Below are 27,972 nucleotides of genomic sequence, written 5' to 3' on the forward strand. Positions count from 1 at the left end.
CCTCTCTAAGCTACACAATCCTTAATTAGATAATGACAACTATACACACATAACTCTTACTTAGACAATGAGTAACCCCTCCCCCCTACACATTTTGTCTGGCCAGTACACTAATTGCCAGTATTTAAAGATCACTAGGGCTTCCCTGGCAGTGCAGTGGTTAAGAATCCACCTGCCAATGCAGGGGACATGGGTTCAAGCCCTGGTCCGGGAAGATCCCATGTGCTGCAGAGCAACTAAGCCCGTGTGCCACAACTACTGAGCCTGCACTCTATAGCCCGTGAGCCCCAACTACTGAGCCCATGTGCCACACGTACTGAAGCCCGCGCGCCTAGAGCCTGTGCTCCATGACAAGAGAAGCCACTGCAAGGAGAAGCCCGCACACCGCAACGAAGAGTAGCCCCCGCTTGCTGCAACTAGAGAAAGCCCACGCTCAGCAACAAAAACCCAATGCAGCCAAAAATAAATAAATAAATTAAGTAAAATAAATAAAATAAAAATCAGTAGATGATAGGTGCTATGGTCTGAATGTGTCTCCCCAAAATTCACATGTTGAATTCTAACCCCCAAAGGTGATGGTATTAGGAGGTATAGGGGCCTTTGGGAGGTGATTAGGTCATAAGCGTGCCTATAAATTTCTGGCTTCTCTTGAAAAATTAGTATCACTGGGACCATGTACCCACATGCCAAGAATCAGCTAGAACCAATCAGCCACCACCTCCCCTCCTTCATATGGGCACACACATATAAAGTTCAAAGTGTCCAACATTCCCTGTGGTCTTATTCCCAGGCCACCTAAGTGACGAACAGTGTCTGCCTAAAGGCCTTTGAATTGCAACTTCTGGTTCCCTTTTCTGCCTTCAAAGATAGAAAGTTCACAGTTAATTTGATGATCAACTTCAGTAACCACACCTAAGCTAGATTTCTGGTCTAATCTTTTCTCTACTTCCATGGCATGGTTCCTGATCTTTATCTTCATTTGATTATCTTAAAATATATGTACCTAATTCTAACCCTCTCAAATAATTTTATGAACAAGAACAATTTTTAAAAACATTTGCCCCCTGAAGTTCTTGCCTGCTCCTTTACTGTGTGATTTATACTATCACTCAAATTCAGTTCAACATCCTATTGGTATCTTAACTGGTATTATATTAAATCTATAAATTAACTTTGTTAGTATTGTCGTCTTTATCATATTAAGACCACTCAGCCAGGAGTAGACTATATTTCTCTTACTATTTGTTTTCTTTTTTCCTACTGAAGTATTATAATTCTCTGTATTTGGCCCTATATCTTGTTAGATAATAAAACAAGTATTATCTTTTTCATTACATTTTGTCAAATAAATGACTGAATTCAGTTAGGCATATTTTTATAACCCATGATTTAAGCATCTCATTGCAAGACATGTTTTTGTTGAATCTCCTAAACATTCAGGATACAGTCCCTTGTCATTGACAAATAGCATTATTTTTCTCTCTATTGATTTACACACATTTCACTTATCTCATTTATATGATTTGTTGCAACTATTTACTTAAAATAATACTATAAAAAAGGTGACATCCTTATTATGTTTAATTTTAAATAGACTATTTCTCCATAATATTGGTACCTGCCACTACTATAAACTCCATAAACTTCCCTCATGCCCTCAGACTTAAAATAAAATTGTTTTCTGACAGAAGTGCCAAGGTAATTCAATGGGGAAGATAACATTTTCAATAAATGCTGTGGAAATAGCTAGATTTTTATATGGGAAAAACAAACAAACCTTGACCTCTCCGCACTGTACACAAACATTAAACATAAGTGCTAAATAAAAAAACTTCCGGAAGAAAACAAAAAAATCTTTGTGACTTTGGGGTACAGCAATGATTTCTTAGAAAACAAAAGGCATGAACCATTAAAAAGACACATTTTTGTGTGATGTTTTTAAAATTTATCTCATGGATAAATTAGACTTAATCAAAATTAAAAACTTTCATTTGTCAAAAGATACCATCAAGAAATTGAAAAGGAAAATCTCATATTAGAGAAATATTTACAGAACATGCCTGACAAAGGTCTTTTATCTAGTATACATAAAGAACTCATAATTTATTAAAACAAACAAACCAATTTATTTTAAAATGTGTAAATGACTTAAATACTTTGCAAAAGAAGATATATGGATGGTCAACTAGCACTTAAGATGCTCAACATCATAAGTCACTAGACATATGAAAATTAAAACCACAGTAAGATACCACTACACATGTACTAGAATAGTTAAGATTAAAAAGCCTGATAATATGAAATGTTAGTGAGGAGACGGAGCAGCTGTAACTCTCCTCCTTTCCTAGTGGGAATGTAAAACAGTTTGGTAATATCTTATAAAGTTAAACATAGCCTCACCATATGACTTGGCAATCTCAATCTTACGTATCTACCCAAGAGTAATGAAACAGACCTTCATACAACATCATATACACACATTTTCAAAGCAGTGTTATTCACAATAGAAAAATTGTTAAGCGTGGAAAACACACACACACACACACACACACACACACACATCCATCCAAAAACTGGTGAAGAGATAAACAAAACGTTATATATCCACACAATGAAATACTACTCAGGAATTTAAAAGGAACAAACTACTGATATATTTAACAACATGGATGAATCTCACATTATTATGCTATGTGAAAAAAAGTGAGAAAATACTACACACTGTATGATTCCATGTATATATATGAAATTCTAGAAAAGGCAAAACTATACTGACAGAAAGCAGATCGGTGGTTATTTGCGGACAAGGATGGGGCATGGATTGACTGCAAATGAGCATGAGGTAATTTTCTGGGGGTAAAAGAAGTGTGGATTATGACATGGATTATACACATGACTGTATAGTTACCAAAACTGTACACTTAAAATGGATAAATTATTATACGTAAGTTATACCTCAATAAGACTATAAGATATTTTAAATTTCATCTTGAAAATGCATTTTACAAAATGCAACTTAATCTAAAGAGTCCCAGTGGGTAGTAACAAATTTAACCTACTCAGAAAGAGGTCTGGACTTTGCCCTGGGCTTTGGGGAGTTAATCTCTAAGCTTTGTAGGAGTGTCTTTATTTGCCTGGGGATTTAGGTTAAGGCAGGTAGTCAACAATGTGAAGGCTGGAGGTGGGCCTCACCGGATAGGATTTAGGGTGGAAGTTGACCACTCTTAGAAAGATCAGCAATGTCATGTAGACCAGGAGTTGTATCAGCCTGACCAGAAGGGGCTGAGACTGAGTCAGCCACATGGGTAATGAATCATGCTTGCATAATGGAGCCCTATAACAATTCTGAATGCTGAAGCCTGGCTGAGCTTCCCAGGTGGCAATACTCCATGCATATTATCACACATCAGTGCCAAGCAAGTCACATGCCCTGACTCCAGGGAGAGAGAACAACAGTACAGCTTCTCTTGTTAGCATCTCCTTACAACTGTTTGCTTTTCCTTGTAATAAACTGTAACTGTGAGTGTAACAGACTTCAGTAAGTTCTGTCAGGGCTTCTGGAAAATTATCGAAACTAAAGGTGGTCTTGTGGACCCCTGAACTTGCATTTGGTGTCAGAAGTGAGTGTGGTCATGTGTGGACTGTATACCCTCTAACTTCTCAGTTGCCCTCAACTCTCACATCCAGATAAACATAATAAGTAGGTTGCAAATTGATGACTATAAAATTCATAGTTGAAGTGGTTCATAATAACCTAAAGTATATGACAAAGGTCATATCCATAAGCTTATGTACAATGACAAAATAACAAAGAACTTTTACAGCTGTCTAGTTAACCTGGAACCAACCCAAGTAGAAAGACTCTAGGTTGAGGATGTGCAATCAGCTGTTTAACTTAGACATGTCAAGTATATAACCTAGGCAGGTAACACAGAGAAACCAATCATCCCTCCCTTGTCTAGGTGTATGCCTATCATCTAATTCTGTTGAGTGGCTTTTTACTTCCTTATTTAGAATCTGCTCAACATTTTGACTTTCAAGTCCTGAATTTCCTATGGCATGCAGTTGGATCTCTTCTTTCAAATTGCTAGCAGTATTATCCAGAGTAAGTATTTTCCTAAAGGAAGAATTTCACTAGCAATACAGACGTTACTTTGTAAAAAGTGTTTTAAAAACTCAGGATAAAGAGGGTGTAATCATGAAATGACAAAAACTATTTTCCAAAGATGCCATCATAAATCTGCTTTCTGAAAGTTTAACTATCATTTTTACAACTTTCACAAGAAAAAAATGAAAAATTAGGAAAAAATTGCATAAATAATACAGTAAGTTTCCATAGAACACCATAAATGTTACTGTTTCCAAATGCTTGTAAATTTGGGGGCAAATGAGTCCACAAATGCAAGTTCAAGTGAAGTATCTATCTAGGCTGCTCTTTTTTGTGTCAAGCCAAACTAGGACAGGTGGTAGGTTAATGTTGCAGTCAGAGAGTATTTGACAGGAGGGCACAGAGGAGAGTGCTTTCCCTCAAAGCAAAGGCAAACTCAACAAAGGCTCAAAGTATCTCCATTTGTTCAAACTTATCCCTAAGTGTGGGAATGAGCAGATATCTACTGGGCTGCTCTGAAGAATACCCGGGACACTCCATAAAACCCAGCACAACGGATAAATGTGCTACCTCTGTTCTCCTAAGTTTCTACAGCTCCACAAGACAGAGCTGGGAGCTCCTTACTGTGTGCACCAGTTTTCATCAGGCTTTAGGTTGGCCTGCAGAACTCCAACCTGTAGACGATGTTCTTCAGCCAACAAGAACCAAGCTTAGCATTCTAATCGGAATCTCATCCTCACTATAGGTGGGCTCTTGGAGCTGCCTCTTGGGCCAAGAACCCACATGACCATCCATCATCAGCTCCCTCCTGCACCATCATCACTATGTGTGCCCTCCTTCCACAGATCTACTTTATTTGATTTTTTCCCCTGCTAGAATGCAAGTTCTGCTCTGAACCCCCAACTCACCTAACTGGGGCTCTAAAAAAATCCTACTTTGAATGACTCTGTTCCTGAGCCCCGAGTCATTGGCTGAGAGATTCTCTAACCCACATGGACAATCTAGAACTAAGAGGCAACCCTAAAGAAGGGGAAGTCAAAAACATTGAAGCCTGAGAAGGATTTGACCCACTGTTGTTGAAGGAAAGGGACCATAAGCCACAGAATATATAGGCTACAGAATACATAGGTTACCTCTAGAAGCTGAGAATGACCCCTGGCTGATAGCCAGCAAGGAAATGGAAGTTCATCCTACAGGCACATGGAACTGAACTCTGCCAACAGCCTGAATGAACTTGGAAGAAGGTTCATTCCCCAGAGCCTCTAGTAAGGAACACAGCCCTGCCAACCCTCTGATGTCAGCCTTGTGAAACCTGGGGCAGGGAACCAGCTGAGCTGTGCTGTGCACAGAATTCTGATTTACAAAACTTTGTTGTTTTAAGGCACTTAGTTTGTGGCAATTTGTTACAGAAGCAGTAGAACTGAACACAATAGTGCTCTCAGTGCTACCACCAAATTGCCTTGTTTTCCTGTCCCCACCAGCCTGCAGTTAGGAACCCAGGAAACTGGAGTCACCTAGCTTTCAATATACAACACTTTTATAGGATGCCCCACACTGCACTGTCATAGTTTATCTGTGTATTTTGTCTTCCTCACTAGAACGCAAGCTCTTCAAGGACAGGGACTGTGAATTCCTTTTTTTTTAACTCTAATTTTTTTTTCATTGCCCAAATAATATACACTGATGGTAGAAAACTTAGGAAAAAAAGAAGCATAAAAGAAAATTTAAATGACCCATAATTCAACAGTTAATCACACTTAATATTTTCATGTCATTCTATATTATGTACATGTATTTTTCATATATATAAATAAAAATCACACTATATATACTGATTTATAACTTTATTTTCCCCTTAATAATGTTATGTGGATATTCCACGTCAATGGACATAATTCTATACCATCATTTTTACCGTTCCATAGTATTCAGACTGCGCCAGGTCCTCCTGTTATAACCACTCTGGTGCCCTTATATCTCGCCCTTCATAACACTTTTGACAGCTGTAATAACATTTGTGATTATATGATGATATTATTAAGTTCTGTTTGCTCTACTAGATGGTAATTTCCATGAGATAAGAGTGTGCCTATTTTTCTCAGGAGTATAATCTCCAACGCCTAACCCAAAGAAGATGGCCAAGAAATATAATTCATGAATGAATGAATGAATTAAAGCAAACCTCTCTTTTCAGCCATTTAGGTTGTTTCCTATTTTGTTATTCTTAATAGAGGTTTTTAGCACACAGTAGATTTTCAATAAATGTTTCCTGACGACTAAAATAATAAACAGAATTTTAAAGCATGGTGAAGGATAGTCATTCAGTAGGCAGTAATTTGATTTAAGTCATTGGGAGGAAGAGAAATAAGCCCTAGCGACGTAAACAGAAAGAACTGTACACAGCTGATAAAAGGATCCTCAGAGTGAATATTCTAGCAAATTGTATCTTTACTTTTCTAGTCTTTCTTTTTTTCAAACAGAGACAGGTATGCATAGTCAACAAGAGTTGATAACTCTTTAAAAAGTCTTCAAAACAGGTCTATGTTTTATATGATAACTAATTTTTTTTTTAAGTTCTTCCTAAAATATATGGTTATACGGCATAGTATAGGCCCAGAAAGCTTGGCAGTCTGGTCATGAGTAGTTTAAAATGTGAACACATTCTTCATATGGGTATAATATCACTACCAACCCCCTAAATAATAAATAAGACATCATAAAAGTTAATAAGCTTTATATAGTATTATATATCAATTATACTTCAATTTAAAAAAAAAGAAACCAGGGGGAAAAAGTTAATAAGGTAATTAGCAATCATGGGATAGACTGAACCAGACACTAAACCTACAGAATTCTGAGATTCAGTGGCCACTGAAGTCCCATTCTTTTTTTGTTTTTTTTTAATATTTTATTTATTTATTTATTTGGCTATGCCAGGTCTTAGTTGCAGCATGCGGGATCTAGCTCCCTGACCAGTGATCGAACCGGGACCCCTGCACTGCAAGTGTGGAGTCTTAACCACTGGACCACCAGGGAAGTCCCTGAAGTCCTATTCTGTATCCATGTAGAGATTATAAAAATAGACAGTTTCTTTAAAATAAGACTATTGCCTATTAAACAATCAATGATCTTACTAAGAAAGTAACATTGCCAGTTTTAAGCTACATGTTTTTCAATGAATATTTAACACATACAAATGGTAAAAATATACAAATGTGAAATGAGAAAAATGCATTTCATCATTAAAATTCATATTCTTTATCTTACAGAGAAAGAAACACACAAGATTGCCTCCAAATTATTCAAAGCCTTCAGAGATTGTATAGGTGCTTTGGTTCCTTACGAAGTTTCTTTAGTTATAACTTTATTGATTTATATAACCTGCCCTTTCTTCTTTGCATGTTCTACTAAGTTTCTTTCATCTTTAAATGTTGGAAGGGAGAGGCCCCAAAAGCGGAAAGGGTGAGAAAGTAGAATCACTGTGTAGCTTACCAGAGACAGTATAGCATATAATGCAAAGAGCACTATACTAAGCATGGAGAGTGGAGAGCTAGTCCTGGTATTACTGTCTTTGTCAAGTCACTGATGTTTCCTAGACCCCCGTTTCTTCACCTATAAAATGAAGGGGCTCGGGGCTTCCCTGGTGGCGCAGTGGTTGGGAGTCTGCCTGCCAATGCAGGGGACGCGGGTTCGTGCCCCGGTCCAGGAAGATCCCACATGCCGCGGAGCGGCTGGGCCCGTGGTCCATGGCCGCTGAGCCTGTGCGTCCGGAGCCTGTGCTCTGCAATGGGAGAAGCCACAACAGTGAGAGGCCCGCATACCGCAAAAAAAAATAATAATAAAAAAAAAATGAAGGGGCTCAGTGATCTCAAGGGCCCTTCCAGCACAAACATTCTAAGCTGTGGATTTCTGGGGAATGAGACAGTTAAAGAAAAGAAGTAAAACTCACACTAGATACCCTGCTAAATATTATGAAGGTAACTGAAAAAGGTCTCAAATAAAATGCCCCCTATGGATTTTACTCACACATACATGCCATCAACCTCCTCAGACCTCTGCTTCCTGTACATCTTGTTGACACTGATTCATCTGAAATCTGAGAGGCATTTTAGGGCCACAGAGCTTTTATCAGTGATTGGGACTTTAATGGCTTCCTTAGAGAAAAGCCAAAAAGATAAAGAAGAACATTAGATTTGTGCAAAAAAAAAAGTACACACAAAACATTTGTGTATTAGAGGTACCTTCAGAACCTCTGCAGAAAGATCAATATTGATAAGTGAGATAAGCTGAGAAAACTTCTTAGAGCAACAGAGAAAGTGGACACTAAGCTGTATGTTAGGATTGTTTGCAGAATGGAGAACAGAGTTCTATTAATAATATAATGCCTATATCAAAATGATTAAAAGCAGTTCCCTACATACCCTCACCCGGCTTTATGATAGCCTATGTATACTAAGAGCCACTGCCACCTTGCCTTAGCCTCTCCCATCCCAAGCAACCAGAAAAGGGGACTATCCATGGAGGAAACACAGTACCTCCCCTCCTCCAATCGTCTTACTGGGGTCAACAGAGCTAGATGCTTTGCCCCCATATAGTTCTCATATACACTAATTCAGGTATCTTAGGACTAGAAGCATTTCTGCTTTATCCAAATTGATAAGGATAAAGCAGAGATTTGATGGATGATTTGATGATTTGCAAATCAAAACTATCATGATATCACCTCACACCAGCCAGGATGGCCATCATCAAAAAATCTACAAACAATAAATGCTGGAGAGGGTGTGGAGAAAAGATAACCTTCTACAGTGTTGGTGGGAATGTAAATTGGTACAGTCACTATGGAGAACAGTATGGAGGTTCCTTAAAAAACTAAAAATACGGGCTTCCCTGGTGGCGCAGTGGTTGGGAGTCCGCCTGCCGATGCAGGGGACACAAGTTCGTGCCCTGGTCTGGGAAGATCCCACATGCCGCGGAGCGGCTGGGCCCGTGAGCCATGGCCGCTGAGCCTGCATGTCCGGAGACTGTGCTCTGCAATGGGAGAGGCCACAACAGTGAGAGGCCCGCGTACGGCAAAAAAAAAACCAAAAAAAAACTAAAAATAGAGTTGTCATATGATCCAGCAATCCCACTCCTGGGCATATATCTAGAGAAAAACATGGTTCGAAAGGATACATGCGCCCCAATGTTCATTGCTGTTTACAATAGCCGAGACATGGAAGCAACCTAAATGTCCATCAATAGATGAATGGATAAAGAAGATGTGGTATATATATACAATGGAATACTACTCAGCCATAAAAAGAATGAAATAATGCCATTTGCAGCAACATGGATGGACTTGGAGATTATCATACTAAGTGAAGTAAGTCAGACAGAGAAAGACAAATGTCATATGATATCACTTATATGCGGAATCTAAAAAAAAAAACTTATACAAATGAACTTATTTACAAAACAGAAACAGATTCACAGACGTAGAGAATGAACTTATGGTTACCAGGGGGGAAGGAAGGAGGGAGGGATAGATTAGGAGTTTGGGATTGACATGTACACACTGCTATATTTAAAAGATAACCAATAAGGACCTACTGTAAAAATAAATAAATAAATATAAATTTTAAATAAGATAAAAATAGATGGGGCTTCCTTTCTGGGAACAATTTCTATAATAATGATTCTCTGTCTAAAAATTGACACATACACTCTAAGACTAACTTTATTTTACTTTTTTGTTTTTTTAAAAATTTATTTATTTTTGGTTGTGTTGGGTCTTCATTGCTGCATGCTGGCTTTCTCTAGTTGCAGTGAGCGGGGCCTACTCTTCGTTGAGGTGTGCAGCCTTCTCATTGCAGTATCTTCTCTTGCTGTGGAGTATGGGCTCTAGGCACTTGGGCTTCAGTAGTTGTGGCACACGGGTTCAGTAGTTGTGGCTCGCGGGCTCTAGAGCACAGGCTCAGTAATTGTGGCGCACGGGCTTAGTTGCTCCCCGGCATGTGGGATCTTCCCGGACCAGGGCTCAAACCCATGTCCCCTGCATTGGCAGGCAGATTCTTAACCACTGTGCCACCAGGGAAGCCCTAAGACTAGCTTTATGGTTTTGAAAATGATAGGCAACCTAGAATGTGGCAGAAGAGATATGTTTTTGGAATTGCCAATCAGAGTTCAAAATATATTATTACCATCCCAATCCCCACTACCAAATACCAAAAAAAATGGCTATAAGCCACACCCATGCTCTATAGTAACATTAATACCATAGCTCAGCTATAAATACAAGTCATTTTCTTCTCCGGGCCTTAGCTGGCACTCACAAATATTTGATGCAATGCTTTAAGGAGGTTACCTATTAGATAATCTTAAGGATCCCTTTCATCTCTGGCACTTTATGGTTCTAAGATACATGAGCTTTTCTACGTTGACCCAGCGTCAGAACTTTATTTATAGCATTGTTTCTAGGCAGAAAAGTTTTATACATCTCAAGCAACTGACTTAAAAATCAACTTTGGGAATATAATCCATTTGAAGTTGAGGCCTTCCAGTATCTCATAAAATATTGTCTGCCATGTTCCTATACATCTTTATTACTACAGTAAATATTATTTGGAGAAAAAGAACACATTATAATTAGAATGATTAAAAAAATAAACAGACTTTTCTTTACTACTATAGAATTCTTACAGTCGTCTTGGTATCTTAAATTTTCTGGTTAGAACAGGTCAAAGACATTTCCCTTCCCATGACTCTCTTGACTTACCCCCTTCCTATTTTATTGCAATTCAATAAGCCCTTATGAAACAATTCTTGGTTTTTGAAATTTATGAGTCATACAAAACATGGTGCTCCAGGGAGACAGAGCTGGGCAGTGTGGCACTGAGACTCTAAGATGCCCTAATTATCCCTACCTCCTATAATTCAGACCCCTCCCCTTAAGTTTGGGTGGGACCTGTGACTTGTTTCTAACCAGTAGAATATGGCAAAGGTGAGGGGATCTTACTTGCATAGTTACATTACATAAGACTGTAACTTCCATCTTGCTAGCAGACTCTCTGTATTGACTCCCTCCCCATTGGCTTTGAAGTAAGCTGCCATGTGGAGAGGCCCACGTAGCATGCAACGAAGGTGGCCTCTGGCTGACAGCCAGTAAAGAGCTAAGTCTCTCAGTCTAACAATCCTCAAGGGGTATGTGCTGCCAACAACCACCTGAGCTTGGCAGGGGAACTTCCCCAGTAGAACGCCGGCTCTGACCAACACCTTGACTGCAGCTGGACTCTGAAGCAGGAGTCCAGCTAAGGCAAATCCAGATTCCTGACCCACAGGAACTGTGACATAATAAATGCCACTAAGTTTATGGAAATATTGTTACCTAACAACTGATCATTAATACAAGCAGATAAGAAGCACAGCATAATTAGAGAACAACTTAAAGGAAATAGAAATCCAAGTATAAAGTTCTGGGATAAAGTTAGTTTTGAAATAGTCCATAGAGAGGGTATGAGACCCACATTTTTTCAAGAATTCAGATTGGCAGAGAGGTAGAGGGACAGCACAGAGGTAGAATAAACTGAATACCATGGACAATAGTATCATTACACTGAGAAACGTGGCTAAGACTGAAGAGGTACATTGGGTCTAGGTCACGGTAGGGCTAAGTGGGCTCATTTTCAATACTGTAGATAATCACAAAGGAAAGGCTCTAGAGCAGGGAAATGACAGTAAAAAGTGCTTCAAAGAACTTAATCCTATCACAGTATAAAGGATGGAGAAGATTAGAGATAAGAAGACCAAGAATAGATATGCTGGCACAACAGTCTTCATGAGAGGCCAACAAACATTGGTGGGGGGGCGGGGGCGGCAGCGCTGGGCAGGGGGTTCACATTCATGAATAATCAAAGGAATGCAAATTAAAACTATAAAACACCACTTTGTGATTGATCAGATTAGTACAAAAACTAATAATACTAGCAAAGATAAAACAATCTCAGACACTTTGTTGGTGGGAATGTAAATGAAACAGACTGTATGGAAAGGCACTTAGTGATATGCATTAATAATCTTTAAATATTCAGATCCTTAGACTCAGTAATTCACTTTGAGAACATATTCAAAAAAATAAATAATTTTTTTTTTGCGGTACGTGGGCCTCTCACTGTTGTGGCCTCTCCCGTTGCGGAGCACAGGCTCCAGACGCGCAGGCTCAGCGGCCATGGCTCACGGGCCCAGCCGCTCCGCGGCATGTGGGATCTTCCCGGACCGGGGCACGAACCCGTGTCCCCTGCATCGGCAGGCGGACCCTCAACCACTGCGCCACTAGGGAAACCCAAAAAATAAATAAATTTATTTACTCATTCAACAAACGTTTAATTGAGTGCCTACTACATTCCAGGTACTGAGGATACAGCAGTGAACAAAACAGACCTCACCTCTGCTTTCATAGAACTTAGAAGAGACCAACATTTAACAAAGAATCACAAAATAAATGTATAATTACACATTTTACAGGATAAAATGAGACAAATTATGAGCTTAAAAAAGACCTTTCTGGAAAGTAACATTTATACTGAGAGCTGAAGGATGAATAGAATTTAGCCACATGAAGAATAAGAGGATTTCTTTTTCTGATAGAGGAAACAATATTCATGAAGGCAAAAAAGAGCTGTATTCAAGATTTTAGAGGATTCATTTATTAACTTATTCAACAACTATGTATGGAGGTTCTAATAAGTACCAGGAACTAGGGGCTGAGGATAAGGGATGGGAGAAAATGATCAAGGTCAAGTTGAGGTAACAGCAGACAAAACAGATATAAAAATTTCTATAGGAATGGAAGGGCATGGTATTCATAATAAAGCCAAAGATGTGTGAAAAAGGAGGAAACCAATGCATTTGGCAGGAAAAAAAAAAAAAAAAGGATGGAGTATAGGTAACAAACACAAAGATTTTCTACCTCCTCTCAAATCCAAATAGGATAGACTTACCTGAGAAAGATATGTTCAAAACAGTACCATTCATTTATTTAAAAAATTACTATTTATAGATAGAAATACTTAGATGGCTCAGTGCTAAAAATGTTCATACGCAGAGAAGAAGAAGTAGAGATCAAAAATAAATTTTAGGGCTTCCCTGGTGGCGCAGTGGTTGAGAGTCCGCCTGCCGATGCAGGGGACACGGGTTCGTGCCCCGGTCCGGGAAGATCCCACATGCCGCGGAGCGGCTGGGCCTGTGAGCCACGGCCGCTGGGCCTGCGCGTCCAGAGCCTGTTACTCCGCAACGGGAGAGACCACAACAGTGAGAGGCCCGCGTACCGCAAAAAAAAAAAAAATTTGAAAATTAAAAAAATAAATTTTAAACATATATACATGAGTTAAGGCATAGCTATACTTGGGACACTACCCTACAAGCTATCCATGAATGTGTCTCAACTGTGCTAAGCATGCAAGGAAAGGGAACCACTTTTTCAGAAAAATAAGCAGGCTTTCTTTTCAAGAGGCCAAAATGTACATAGAATAATCTGAGGATTTGAAATTAAAAACTGATCAAATGAACCTAATAAGCTTAAGGATGAAGTGACAGCTACACAAACTTTATGGTAAGAATATGCTTGGAGTTACCAGCAAGTTAAAAAGGGAGCCATAAGAAAGATCACGACCTCATCTCAGCAGTAGACCTGAGGAAGTAGAGCCCTTTTCCTCCTGTCTCCTCAGTTATCTAAACGGTAATATTTTATGTTTGGTACATGTCAACAGCATTAAAGAGTTACAAATATTTGACACTACCTTCAAAAATATATATATATGCAGAACTCTGTACTATTTTTGCAACTTCTCTATGAGTCTAAAATTATTTCAAAATAAGAAGTTTGGGTAGATTTGCTACAACAAATAACACAAAGCCTAAAATTTGTGTTAATTTCATGAAGCAATCAAAAAGAAGGACAAATGAAACAATTCTCCAAATTATGCTCTGAGAGTCCAATTTTCACTTCTTCTGTTAAGGGATGCAGGTACCTATCAAGAGAAAAGCCCATGGTCTGTCTTGGACATCCACTGCCCACCAGACTTTTGGGGAAGTCATTCAATCTCTCTAAGCCTCTGCTACACCTACCCCACAGGTTGGTATTATATACTTTTTGACTATGGCATACTATGCAAGTATTCATGATCATTATTTAGAATTATTTATTTGAACTGCATTATTCCTTCATTAAATGGAGGAATATCTCTAAGATATGATGAACTATTTGGATTTTTTTCAAGTCTTTGCATTTATCAAATGAATCTTCTACTTAATTAGGGGCTCAGATTTAACCAACACATTTATCTAACAGTAAATATAGTTATTATATCCCCCCAAATATAATAGAACTACAGTCTAAAAAATGTTTTTATCTGCTTTAGCCTTTTCCTATAAAGTTCATTAATGGAATTGGTTAACCTGTTACCTTAAAATTAATTCGGTTAATTCTGAAGACCTGTATTTATTTATTAGAGCTGTCTAATAAAGTTTGATGGGGCATAAATACACAGTTTGAACAAACATACTATCATACATAAAATGTTTGATGAAATATATTTACCCCATAGACATTAAAAATGAAAAAATAGCTCTTTTGAAGAAAAGAGGCGATTAAGTCAGGAATTTCATGAAATCCAAACGCTGAACCTTGAGAACCCAAAAGAAATTTCAAAGTCTGACAAAGAAAATATATCTCTTATAAAATTGGAAATCAATGTGTACTTATAAATGATGCAGCACAAAATGCTTTATTATAACTTTAATGTGTCAAAATCCATTATCCCTCTGCCTTCCATCAAGTACACTCTCAGGAAGAAAAATATTATATTATTTTCTGTGTTAAAACTTAGTGTACAGCCTAAAGGTGAGTTGGAAAACAGAGTACAAGAGTAACCCCCTCAAATCATGCATTTACTCATTAAAACCTCAAGGTAGCCCATTTTAACATGGCACCAAATTTTGTTTCCTGGAAAATGTATTTATAGACCAAAACTAGAAATGATTCAAGTGGACAGTTAAAAAGAAAATAAAAAAACATCATCAGGAAGCATATAAAAATAATATTCCGTAAGATATTATCTTTATAACAGTAAGAAAAGCAGGAGGCCCCCTCCCCTTCAAAGTTTCCAGTGTTCACCATTCAGCCAGTCTACTCACTTCCGGTGGGTGTGGTCCATGCCACTGTTTGGTATTGCTTCCAACTTTGCATTTTTCTGCCCACAGATATTTCCATAGCTGTCGTATCCTGACACTAGTCTTGCTGCTGCACCTGTTGCTACTGAAAAGCCACAAATAAATCCCTAGGGGGAAAAAAACAGAAAAAAACATACAAATAAACCATTTCAATAGCAACAGTCACTACTTGATAAAATAATGAGCTGCTTTTGTCCCTTGAAGGGAACAAAGAGCTATCTTTCCTTTTGCAAACACTATTTCACTGTTTTCCTTGGATTTCACATAAGCGATATACAAAGCAGTCCACAGGGCAACACTATTTGCTACAATAACAAATCTCAAGCTTTTACATCATAAGGTTGTCTTTGCATTTTACAATAATAATAGCAGCTTCTCTGTATTGAACATCTGCTCAATGCCTGGATCTGTACCAGATGCTTCTCATACACTTTCTCTAATCCTGATGATGGGGAAACTGAGGCCCAGAGAGCAAATAAGTTGCCCAAGGCCATAGAAGCTAGTAAAGATCAGAGCATAGATTCAGACCCAGCTTTCTTCATTCTTTAGTTTTATTTGGTTGTAAAAGAGTTCTGTTAAATGAACAACAGCAACAGATGAAAGACAAAAATTCAAAGAACAATAGGTATGTGGGTTTTGAATCACTATCACTTCAGTACACACAACACTTCTGTTCCCTTCCTGCAGTAAAGTTGTATACGAGCCAAAGAATTACACCATGAAGCACCGCCACGCTCTGAATATTGGAGACTCGAGGAGAGTGAGGCACTGGGTCCGTGTGCCGCAAAGGTCACTTCATTTCATGGGAATATGCTTCGCCACAGTGCCAAAGGCAAACGGTACTTCCTTCAGAACTGCATCATGCTTGCTAAATTGAGGATGCACTGACCAAAGCAAAGCAAAGCAATAAAACCCTACACTCAACTGTAGGCTACTGGTCATTAAGAACAGGAAATAAGGTGAGTCACTACTAATAAACTGACTGAATTGGGAGAAAGGACGGGGGTTAAGAAATATTCTTGCAACACGGTCATTAAAAAGGCTGAGTTTTTTGTTATCTTTATTAAACTGACGAATGAAGATAGAGATTATCACTGTTTCACTCATCACAGCCAAGTATCATGAATAGTACTTACCTAAGCAGCCCTGCTAGAGCTCAGGTCTACACTGGTAAATACTGTACTCATATGCAATGCCTCAAAGGATTTCCCCCTTAAACCTACTTTCCTAAAAAGGCAAACAAACTCTTTTTTCTAAATAGCTCCTCTATGTTTATCGTGCAGGTAAGGAAAATGAAGGGGGAAGCGTAGAGAGTGTAGGTCTACCTAGTGAAAACGTCTTGAAACTACGCTTTGTAAGAAAGTGGACTTGGAGCAGAGACTATGCCTGATTCGCTACCCTCTCACCCTCTGATCCTTTTGCCAAGTTATTTTACTTCCCTGTGCCTCAATCTACTCACCTGTAAAATGAAGATAATGAGTGTTGCTCTTAAGGCTGCTGTAAGGATTAAATGAAACAATCCAGTAAGGGGTTAAGAATCCTGTTTGGCACATAGTAAAGGCTCAATAAATGTTGGCTATTACAGTCGCTAGAAATGAGAACATGTTGTAAGGGAAAGACCAAGGGCTTTGGAGTCAGATAAACCTGCACTGATCAGTGGAATACTGATGAGTCCATTTTCTACTCAGGTGACCTTGGACAAACTTGCTTAATTCTCCATGCCTCACTTTACCCATCTCTAAGTTGGGGCTAAAACCACTTACCACTAAGGCTGCTGTGACAAATACCTAAGATAATAATGTAAAGTGTCTGTCTCAGTACATGTTAGTACCCTTCTGCCTCAAAGCACAGCTAACTGCTAGCACTGGAGTTAGGCATAGGCTGGTCAGTATTCACTCATTCACCCTCACCCTGGTTTCCCTCTCCCTCTCTCCTGACTCCTCCAAGGAGACTGCAGGGCAATTAGTCCCACCTCAGAACTTCAAGCCAATATTAAGACATGAGAAAAATATGTATACTCCCCAACATACATATGCATGTGCAAATCAGCATGCCGTTTTTTAAAAATTTAAGACCTTTATTAACAGGTGCTTGCAGTTTGTTGACTTTTTTGAAAAAATCAACCTGTAAACTTTTATTACAAATTAAAAATGAGGTTCTTAAAAATCTCAACTTGACCAGATATGAAACAATTTAAAAACCTTTAAAGGTGTATTGAGAAAAATCAGGCTTTTTTAAAAAAAAAAAAAAACACATTTGTCATTACCAAAAAGATACGTCTTTAGGTAAAAATAATAAAAACCTCATGCTGCATAGATAATGCAGATAGCTCTAGTTATCTGGTCAGCAGGCAAAAAGCAAGCACTTAAGGTCTTCAGCTCCAATCTTTTGTTCATTGCTTATTGCTGGAATTTCGTATTCATTTCTTCTTGTTGGATGACTAAACCGGATGATGGTAGAGATGGTAAACTGGCATTTACTCAGCCCCGCCCTGCTCAGCCTCGGGAGCAGACAAGCGGACGAATTCTCAGCTGGTGGATCATCGGCTGCTTTTGTCTCTTCGCCACCTTGTGGTTTACGGTTTTCTGGGCGTCTGCGTCTGTAATTGAAGTTGCGGCGGTACCAACGTTGAGGTGGCTGCTGACCTTGGGTCTCATCTCCTTGATTTTCCTTATCTTCTTCATTGCCGTCCTCTCCGGGCTGTCTCTAGCGAGGAGGGCCCCTGCGGAATCGTGGTCTATAACCCCGATACATATTCTGTCTCACTGGTCTACCTTGTTCTCCTGCGCCCTGGTTGTCAGCACCCTACATCACCTCTCCCTGCACAGGAGGGTTGGAATACTGTGGTCGACGCCCATAGGGTCTCCGCACGCAGTAAGATGGGCACCTTCGCCTGCGGTAGGGCCGCCGCTATTGGGCCTGGCCTTCAGGAGCGCTCTCCGATCCCCCATCCTTTTCCCCGCTCTCACTGATTTGGTAATTCTGCTGGTAATTGCGGGGAGGACCCCTGCGACGTGGAGAGCGTCTATAATGGTTATGGTCTGCTGCACATTGACTGCCTTGCGCTGGAACTCCACCAGGGCCTGTAACATTTGCTGCCTCCGCGTCCTTTTCTCCTTCAACGACATCAAACTCCACAGTCTCTCCATCTCCTATGCTGCGAAGGTACTTCCTGGGGTTCTTTACGGCAGTCTGGTGTGCAAATACATCTTCCTTGGTGTCATTCCCGTTGATGAAGCCCTACCCGTTTCTTACAATGAACCATTTTACCGTTTCCAAAACCTTCGTTGCGATGACCTTGTTGTCTCCGCCGGCAGGCGCTGCTGATATGAGGCCGCCTGTGCCGCGGCGCCCTGCGCCGCCGCTGCCCGTCGTGCAGGGCGTGGTGTTGGCAGCGCTGAGGGCGGCGGGCGGCTGCCGGGTCTCGGCCTCGCTGCTCCTGGTTGCGGCGACGGTGACTGGGGCCCCCTGCAGCAGCTGCGGCTCCTCCCAGGCTGTGATGGTAACTAGGTCGGCGGAAGCGGTGGCACTGCTCGGGGCTCTCTGGGGTCCGCTCTCCCAGCATGCCATTTTAAGCATATCCTTGAACTTCAAATTAGGAAGCCCTACACTAAACAAAACTGGAGGTGGAGGTAAATATTGGAGGTTTCATGGCTAACTTTTCCAATACAGCTCTTTAACAAGAAGGATCACAGAGTAATAGAAAGGGAATCCAGAAAGTTCTGGATTCAAACCCTCATTCTACCACTTACTACCTGTATAACTTTGATCCAGTTACCTACTTAGATGTTTCCTCCTCATCTCTGACACAAAGTAATATCAACTGTTTCACAGCCTAATGATGAGGACTAAATGAGATAATGCATCTCTAACTTCTAGCTGGTCTGGTACATGGCAGGTGATCAATGTATGGTGCCTGTTAGTGAGAAAGTCAGACTAAAGAGGTTGACAACAGTAATTGGGGACAAACCAAAAACCCCTTCAGTTCTCTATTTTAGACAAGACTTTCTAAGGGGTCAGGGAAAGTGAGAACTAGTGTCAGTCATTTTGTTATGACAGAAACATTCAGACCACAATTACACTCTTCTTTCACTACTAGTCTAAAATAGGAAAGCCCTTGCATAATTAAAAGGTTATGTTCTTCTTTCACTTTTTATACAAATATTCTTCTTATGTTTATAAGTACTTTGTGTTGCAGATTGCCTTAAATGGTTTCTGATTTCCCTTTATGACTATTTTTAACAATACTGTGGGACATGTGGTTTTTGTGCATGTGTGTGTGTTTGTGTTGTTTTTTTAAAAAATCATAAGCCACCTCATATCCCTCTGGGATGTAGGCAGAGTATAAATTATAAATGTTACATATATATTGGTAAAATGGGACACTGACATATTTTCACAGAGGCCATTTAAACTTCTTAGTAGCTTCCCAAAGCGTTAGGGTGGAGAGGGTAAAAAGCTGCAGCAGAGAAGGAAGGAGAATAGGAAGCTAATAAGATAGAAAGAAACCAAGACTGTTATTCCAGAGACTTCCCATATGGTACAAGTAGTGACAATGGAGAACTAGGCCAAATATAATTAAAAAGACAATCTCCTTTTTTAAAAAAATGTGAAATCCAAATGCAGGAAGCAATACAGTTTCAAATGAGAAAAAATGTGGTACATGAAATTAAAATAGGCTGAGAGAAATTTTACAGAACGCACTCAATAATTTAATGGCTCCGTGAGGCGGATGGGGGCCGTACTCAACAGAAGGAAATCACATTAACTAAGCAAATGATAAGGGGGACGAGGAAAGCTTTTATACACCTAGAGCAGGGAGCAATCACTAGAGAGAAAGTAAGTCTATTAGTAAGGAAGAGAATCCTGGCTAAAATCTTAAAATGATAAGCTATTGAAGTGCTTTCAGAACTGCTATCTGAAGAGAGAGAGAAGGAGCAGACAAATCTAATAACAAACAGGAGGTGACTCAAATCAGATAAAGGGATGCAGGGATGGTAGATCACAGGCAAGATCTGGCAACTAATAAGTACCTACTGCCTACGTCAGAGAAAAGACAATTTGCTAATTAATGAACTGTGCTCATTTCCCCTTCACATCACAGGGTTTATTAGTTCAACTTAAGTAAGAGTTTTGGCTTAGTTTCATTCACTGTCAGTCAAAAAAAGGGACATATTTTATTTCACAAGCTGTTCGAATTTCACACGTGGAGCATTTGCCGTGCAACTGAGCAAGGCAGAGGCCTTAGTTTCTCTCTGAAGAAAAAAAAAGTCAACAAAACATGCATGAGGGGTGGGGATGGGGCATGAATATGGCATTATGAAGCATACTTCAAGATAAAAAGATGGGGGAAAAAGACTCAGGCTTACAGCCTTCTCCCGGGGATTAATGAAAATATATCCAGGCTTTTTTCTCAGACTTCCTCTCTTATCTCAATCAACACTTGGAGTCAGTCTGCTAATAACTAATTTGTCAGACTTCAGAGTAACACTTGGCTTCTCTTCCTCCTGTTCTGAGAACCCTGAGACAAGGGGGCTATTAGGACCCAGCAGACGGGATAGAATTAGAATGCCTGATGCAGAACTAATACTTATGCAAGCAAATTTCAAAAACAAAGTTAAAAGCTTTGCCAATCTGCCAGATTTCTGGATTTCTTTAAAGTTTAATAGGATACATTACTCTAAGAAAGAAGAAAGAGGAAAAAAACAAGAATGGTTGGAAGTCTAGGAAATATCCACTCAATAGGCATTTATTGAGCACATAAAAACGCAAGATGCCGTGCAAGGTACAAAGGGTTATAATACGTAAAGTTCACCCTGAAAGAACGGAAGTGTTCTCAAAAGAGAAGAATCATGGGGCATGAGGGAGCAAAATCAGAGAGAGGTTCAGTTTCATGGGCAGCTCGAGCAATGGAAAAGAAAACACAAAGAACATGTACTGAGAACTGAACCCAGCTCTTTTGCAAGTACTCATGATCCCAGACAAGTCACTTTAAATTCTCTGAGCCTCAGTCTCCTTACCTGTCATTAAGAATGGACTAGATTAATCTCAAAAGCCCTTTCCACTTCCAAAATGTTATGATTCTAAGGGAAAGTACATACAGAGTAAATTTTTTCAGGGTATACTTCCAGGGAGAAGTATAGGCCCTTCTGATCCACTATAATGACTGAGTGGGGAAGGGGCGGGAGGGGATGTAGATTAAAAGTAAATGGATTTAACTGAACTGTACATTTAAAAATAGTTAAAATAGTAAATTTTAAGTTATGTATATTTTACCACAATGATAAAAAAAAAAAGAAAAACCAAAAGATTTAACAGAAAGTAGGTAGCCACTTGGATCAGGTGACCTTAAGGTGATTTTTGGCATGCTGTTCTTCCTATTCTATCATCCTGCCAAAGCACAGCCCATCACACAGGTGACGAAACACTGCAGTGAGTCTTTGAGTCTTTCACTTTGTGCTGCATACTCCACAATGGTTAATGAGGTAGAAACACTATGCTCTAAGAACTAGACTACGGCTATAAAATAAAAAAGGTCCTTGAAAGCAGTCTGCAGGGACGACCTATGCAGACCTATAATGGCTCCTAAATCCAGCTCTAGTCCAGATCATTCTCCAAAATTCCAGCTCTGTATTTTCAACTGCTTATCCCTACCCACACACTGTACATGTCCACAACCCACCTCCTTCCACATTTCCCCAGACCACTTCCCCTTCCTGCATATGCCGTATCTCCGTTAGCAGCACCGTTCCTGACTAGACTGCACAGCTAGGATCTGGAGTGAGAGGACTCTAGCGTCCTAACTCTGCACTAGAGGAAGGAGGAATGCTAAACTCTTTGCTCAGAGTCTGAAATATTGACTAGACCACATTTAACTGGCAGGTGAGGTTACTGTGTCCTACAGGTCCATGTTCTTAACAGCAACTTCTTTCGTTGTTCCCAATTCCAGGCAACAAAGAAGGGACTGACTATCTCTTGAGGCCTTGCCTTCTAACTCTTCTACTCTGGGTTCAATGCTGCCGCCACTGTGTAATCTTAGACAAGTTATTCAACATACCACTGTGCCTCCTTATCTGTAAAGTGGGAATGATGATAACAGTAGTATCTACTTCACTGAGCAGTTGTGAAAATTAAATCTGTATTGAGTGCAGAGAACAGTACCTAGTCCATAAGTAAGCAGCAATAATGATCAGGGGTAAGTTGTAGGAGGTATCTGTGTCTTCTATTTTCCAAGGTACGTACTCCTGTTAGGACCATCCAGACTCCTCTTTTTCCTGACTTTTGAGGTAAGATATCTGGGCAGATTGGGTCCAGGTGGATCTCTTTCCTTTCCTCTTCTCACATCTACCTCTACTTGGGACAGAATGAAGTCAGACTATCAAAGGTGGGAAGAACCTTGAGTCCATGTGGGCCAAGCTTCATTCCACAGGTCATGTTTACCAAGGAATTCTTTACTGGGCATAATCAAGTGACTGCTTGGCTACTAACAAAGTAGTGCTTTGTTTATCCATCCCACTCTTATTCCTTCATGTGCACAGAAACTGTGGTTTGGAACCTACAAGGAGCTGGAGTAGGATTTGAGCTGAAAAAGCTTACACAGAACCCATAACACAAGAATCTCTTAGTCATCCTTTATCTGTTTCCCACTTGCCCGCAACACTGGTGACACCAAATATTATTGATCCCGCTCCTTCACTCTCTCTCCTCTCCTTTACTATTTCCTTATTTCAGGTTTTTCACCTCTTATCTAGACTCATCTGAACTGTTGCATCAGCCTCTGAACTGGTGGCCTGAAATCTCTTCCCTCTTTACAATGACTTTACATTTATTTTGGCTACCAGGGCCATGTTTCTAAACCCAGCCATATCATTTCTTGCTTAAAACTCTTCAGTAGTTTATCAGTGCCTACAACAGTGGGTCTCAACACTGGCTGAACATTAGAACCATAGAGATTAAATCAGATTCACTGGGGTGGGGCCCAGGAACGAGTATTTTTATTCTAATACCAGCTAATTCCAATATGCAGCTAGTGTTAAGAACCACTTGTTTACTATCTTAATGGAAAATAAAAATTTAGAAGTACAATGCTACATGTAATTTTTTAGAACAGGGTAAGCATATGTCCAATAATTTCAAAATATTGAATAAGTTCGAATGTGGAAGACGATAGCTCTCACAAAGGCTGATAGCAATTTACTTTGAAAAATACTCTAAGTTCTAGACAAGCATGGAAAAACCTTAAAAGTAAGGGAAGAAATAAAAGAGAAGTACAAGTATTTATGATGAGATGAACATGTATAAATAAAAAGATTTAATGGTGAAAATGAGTAAAAGATGACAAGATCTTAAAATATTTCAGAACTACAGAATAGATACCAAGGAGTGAGCAAAGAACTGCAAGTAAGGGCAGTGAGTAAAGTTATAGTTTGAGTAATGGGCTGCAAAGATTGACTATAAAAGCAGAAGCAACTGGGCCACTAGCTGAAAAGAATATAGGCAGAAAGTTCCGGTTCCTATTCTATTTTTGCCTTTCATGGGCAGCAGTATATTCTTAGATAAGCTAATACTTAATCTCACTACACTTTGCCTGTAAACTGGGGATAAAACCCATTTCATAGTGTAACTGGGAGAATTTAGTGAGATAAATATATATATGAAAGCATCAAGCCCATGATAATCCTCAAAAAATATTTGTTGAATGTTTCTCTGAAAGGTACTATGGAATGAAATCCAAAGGCAAAAACAAAATACAACTTTTAAAAAACATACAAAACACATACTCAGAAGACCAAAAAAAAACTCTGGTCTATTGTTGTTCCAGTAAGGCGTGCAACAGAACTTTGAGATTTCTCCAGTTTCCACATGGCAAAATTTGATGTTAGCTCAGCTCCAAGATGGTAATCCATAAAAAGAATCATTCCAAAACAAATAATGCTATGCCTGCATTTAAGAGTACACACAGGGGGTCTTAATTACCATCACACTGAAATTAACAGTATATTAATTACCACTGCATTACAACGTTTCAGTAAACAAATGGCTCCTTACTCTCTGGTCACTCCCAAATCAGCCTATTAACATTAATGATTGCACTTTCCTGAGCTATTTTAGCACAGAAAATCAAAAGCACCTCGGGTGGCAGGTACGTATTTTTATAAACATAATTTTGAAAGGTCAGCTGCTATTTATCCCAGGGTGAAATTCAGGGGTGGGGAGAGGTTGTAGACTAGTTCTGTTAGCAAAGAATGTTCTCCACACTCTGATGCTGCATTTCAGCTGCTACTCCATTGAACTAAGTAGACTCTTGAACAACATCTTACAAGTCCTAAGTTAGGAAATGGGTATTTTGATGTTTTCTAAATATCCTAGATTTGATGAAACTGAGCTATTATCTTTAAAACTAACACTCTTTATTTTACTGGATTTATTGTATCTCATCAGAGTTCACTGCTTTCTTTTCCTTGATTCAGGAGCTGGACTGGTGCCTACACTTACGCCTATTAGCCATGAATAGGGTTGTTCTGTGCTTCTCAAATGACATTTTCGAGGTGGGCAGCCGCAGAGAGACGCAGAATAGGATTACCTAAAAAGTAGTAATAAATAAAAAATAACAAGATTCCTAAAAAAAAAAAAAAAAAGGTATGGGAAAAAGGAGGTTAAATACACTCACACTTGAGTGGAAAAAAAAAGGGTGCCTGAGGTAGCATGATTGTGTTTCCAGCTGCAAAGCCTAAGGAAAGAGAGAACAATACTGTCTGCTGATCCCCTGATCCCCTCGAGGGAGAGGAAACTAAGTGGCAGAAAAGAGCACTGGCCTGGAAGGTAAAGAGTCCTGGGCTCTGTTCCCAACTCTGCCATTCACTAACAGTGTGGCCTTGGGATGTTCATTATCATCTCTGGGGTCTGATGTTCTTAACGTATATAATGAGGGTGATGCACCAGATGAGGATTTCTAAGTCCTTGCTAGCTCAAAATATCGGCTAGCTCTAAAACAGCTGCTTTCTACCTTTTTTCCAGCCCAGCACACTGGTGGCAGTGACACTAAAGTCCCTGAACCCTGTGTGGAAACCCCTGCAGGGTAGAGCGGGGATGCAATCTGAGTAAGCACAGCCCCAGCACTTTGCACTCTGTTGCTCCATCCTCCGCACCCACTGGAAAATCACCAGCTCCCGTGACCTCTGACTGAGAGATGCCACTTATTACAGTAGACACAGCAGGCAGCAGGAGCCTAGTATGGGTCGAAGGAGGAAGAAGCAGGGAGAAACCAGCCTCCTTCTAGGAAGAACTAAAAGATGTCAGAACTGGAAGCACTGTAGATATCATCTAGCAAAACCTCTAATTTTATACCAAAGAACACCAAGTCCCTGAAAGGAAACTGAATGGCACAAAAATAACCATCAGGTTTGTGTGACTGGGTTGGATGAATACTCAGGACTTGACCCCATGACCATTGCTCTGCTCACCATCCCATCAAGATCATAGTTCACGGATATTTTGGTCAAATGACCTGGCTTTCTGAAATGGGCTAGTCAAAGACATAGAGTTTCAATTATTCCTTAATTTTGATCACAGTTTTCATGCAAACCAAAAAAAAAAAAAAAAAAGTCAAGGGGTACCAAATACCACTTAACTGTATGGGGAAAAATAACCTGCTTCAATGGTATCCTAGGACTTCCAGATGTAAGCAATTCAAGAGGGGTTATTTATTTATTTACAGATATAAATAAATAAATAACAAGTTCCCTCTTTAAACTAACTCCCCGTCATCCCCTCGGATCATGAGTTCAGGTTCTGAGGCTCTGTGAGTTTCTTACCATCCCAATGCAGAACAGGATAAAAAGCAGCAGCCACGGTATGTCTGTGCAACAACGGTCCTCCAGTGGCTTCCATTCTCGTTTGGAGCTCTAATTGAAAACACAAAGAGAGTGGTAAACGTGAATTTCAGTTAAAGTTAGGAAGGTGCAAACATGCCATCGATACCTAGATCCCTTCTTTTCCTGACAAATTCCTATTGAACCTTTCAGTTCAATAGGAACCTCAAATATCTGTCACCTTTCTGTGAATTTTACCCTAACACCCACCTCTCTTCCTGGCCAGGACTGATTCCAATGCTGTTTTGGTACCTCTATTAGAGCAGTTAGCATGCTGAATTATTATTGATTGAGCTGTGCCCCTAGCAGAGCATGAACTTTGCAAGGGAAGAGGCCACTTCTCATTTCCCAGCGTCCAACATGATGCTTGAGGGTTCATGGTATATACTTAGTAAGGGCTTTTTTAAATTAATAAACAAACAAATTCTTCCAACATCAATCTTGGTGGTAGCTTTTTCTTTGTATGTCCAGAGGCTAGACTTAAAAATGTAGAACGTGCTTTCTACATGTTCTCATCTAGGAAGGAAGCTCTTTAATTATGAATTCCTATTGAGGGGTAGACTCTTCTAAGTCTAATAAAATTCAGGAACAAAAAACTAAATTAAAACACTTTTACAGACAGATCTGGGCAACTCCTAAACCACCATCCACAGATTTTCATTCTGTTTTTAGAAAGTGTAAAGAGTTTTTAGATCAAACACAAAGATTCCCTAACTAAAAAGCTAAAGGCATTCTAAAAGTTAACTTGCAAAGTACTGATTGGAATTGAATGCATTTTTTTTTTCATACAGCGATAGTCTTAGGTTCTCAAATCAGCTCACAAATTCCCTTTAACCAGAATGTAACTGAAATAACACTCTTGAGCTTTCTAATGAACAAAAATCCCTGAGTCTCACACCTTTTCCTGGAAACAGTAAGCAGAGAAGGGAGAGAGAAGGTAGCCTTGGGAAACTTATGAGAAAAGTTCCTGCAAAAAGAAGGCCAGGGCCTCCAGTGGCTTCCATGACAAGATCCAGGAAGCTATCCGGAGAAGGCCTGTCAGTAGGAAAGGACAGCAGCACAAGGTGTGGTAAGAAGATAAGAGAGCCCTCTAGTATAATTAGTACGTAGAGTTCAAGAGTGGGGACCCAGTTCTTAATAAGGTTTGCTTAGCTTTCTCTCCTTCTAAAACAGTTTTTAACTTTGACAACCTGATGAAAGCTATAGATTCTTTTCTTAGGAGATAAGCATAACTAAGTTGCATAATTTTCTTAAAAGTTTAGGGAATTCAGACCCCAGGTTATGAAACCCAACTTTAAAATACCTGCCTATGGACACTGAGGGCAAAGCGCTGGAGCTACAAACACTCCTTCCTGACCCCTAAATGCTAACCAGACAAATGCCTTTCCCTTCCTCAGTGTCTTATACACTGTTAGTTTTTCACAAACAACAACAAAAACCACCACCCTTGATAGCTTGTTCCCAGACACCCACACAAGAAAACAAAAGAGCACTAGTTAGTCATGGAGAAAAACCTCACGCCAAGGCTCTAACTAGCATTAAAAACCAAGAGCGAGTAGGCAGTGTTTTCCAGAGGAATATAACACTATGGCAACTGGATAAAGGACTCTGTCCTCTCCTTGGCTCTGTCATTAGTTAGTTACATGACTTTAGATAAAACGCTTCATCTCCCTGGGTGGCAGGAAGAAGTGAGATTAAATCTCTTAGGTTCCTTCCAACTCTAAAAATCTATGGTCAGGAATGCAGTTTTGTGAAAATTTGTGCAATGACAAAAAAACTGCAAAA

At 39.7% G+C, this 27,972-nt stretch overlaps 1 protein-coding gene and 1 pseudogene across 3 annotated transcripts in view; both read right to left on the minus strand.

Annotated features, from left to right (window-relative positions):
* The window catches only part of SLC44A1 (solute carrier family 44 member 1), a 218,605-nt gene that overhangs the window by 141,035 nt on the left and 49,598 nt on the right, over nt 1–27,972 (minus strand). For all 3 annotated transcript variants that reach the window (XM_067743748.1, XM_067743747.1, XM_067743746.1), the window contains exons 2-3: nt 26,131–26,220; nt 15,281–15,423 (exon numbers count right to left, since the gene is read on the minus strand). In XM_067743748.1, the coding sequence (XP_067599849.1) occupies nt 15,281–15,423; nt 26,131–26,220 (233 nt within the window). The remainder of the gene's footprint in view (nt 1–15,280; nt 15,424–26,130; nt 26,221–27,972) is intronic.
* On the minus strand, nt 17,562–18,886 carry LOC137228260 (Y-box-binding protein 1 pseudogene; annotated as a pseudogene).

This window comes from Pseudorca crassidens, chromosome 7 (genome assembly GCF_039906515.1).
Source record: "Pseudorca crassidens isolate mPseCra1 chromosome 7, mPseCra1.hap1, whole genome shotgun sequence".
Lineage (NCBI taxonomy): Eukaryota > Metazoa > Chordata > Mammalia > Artiodactyla > Delphinidae > Pseudorca > Pseudorca crassidens.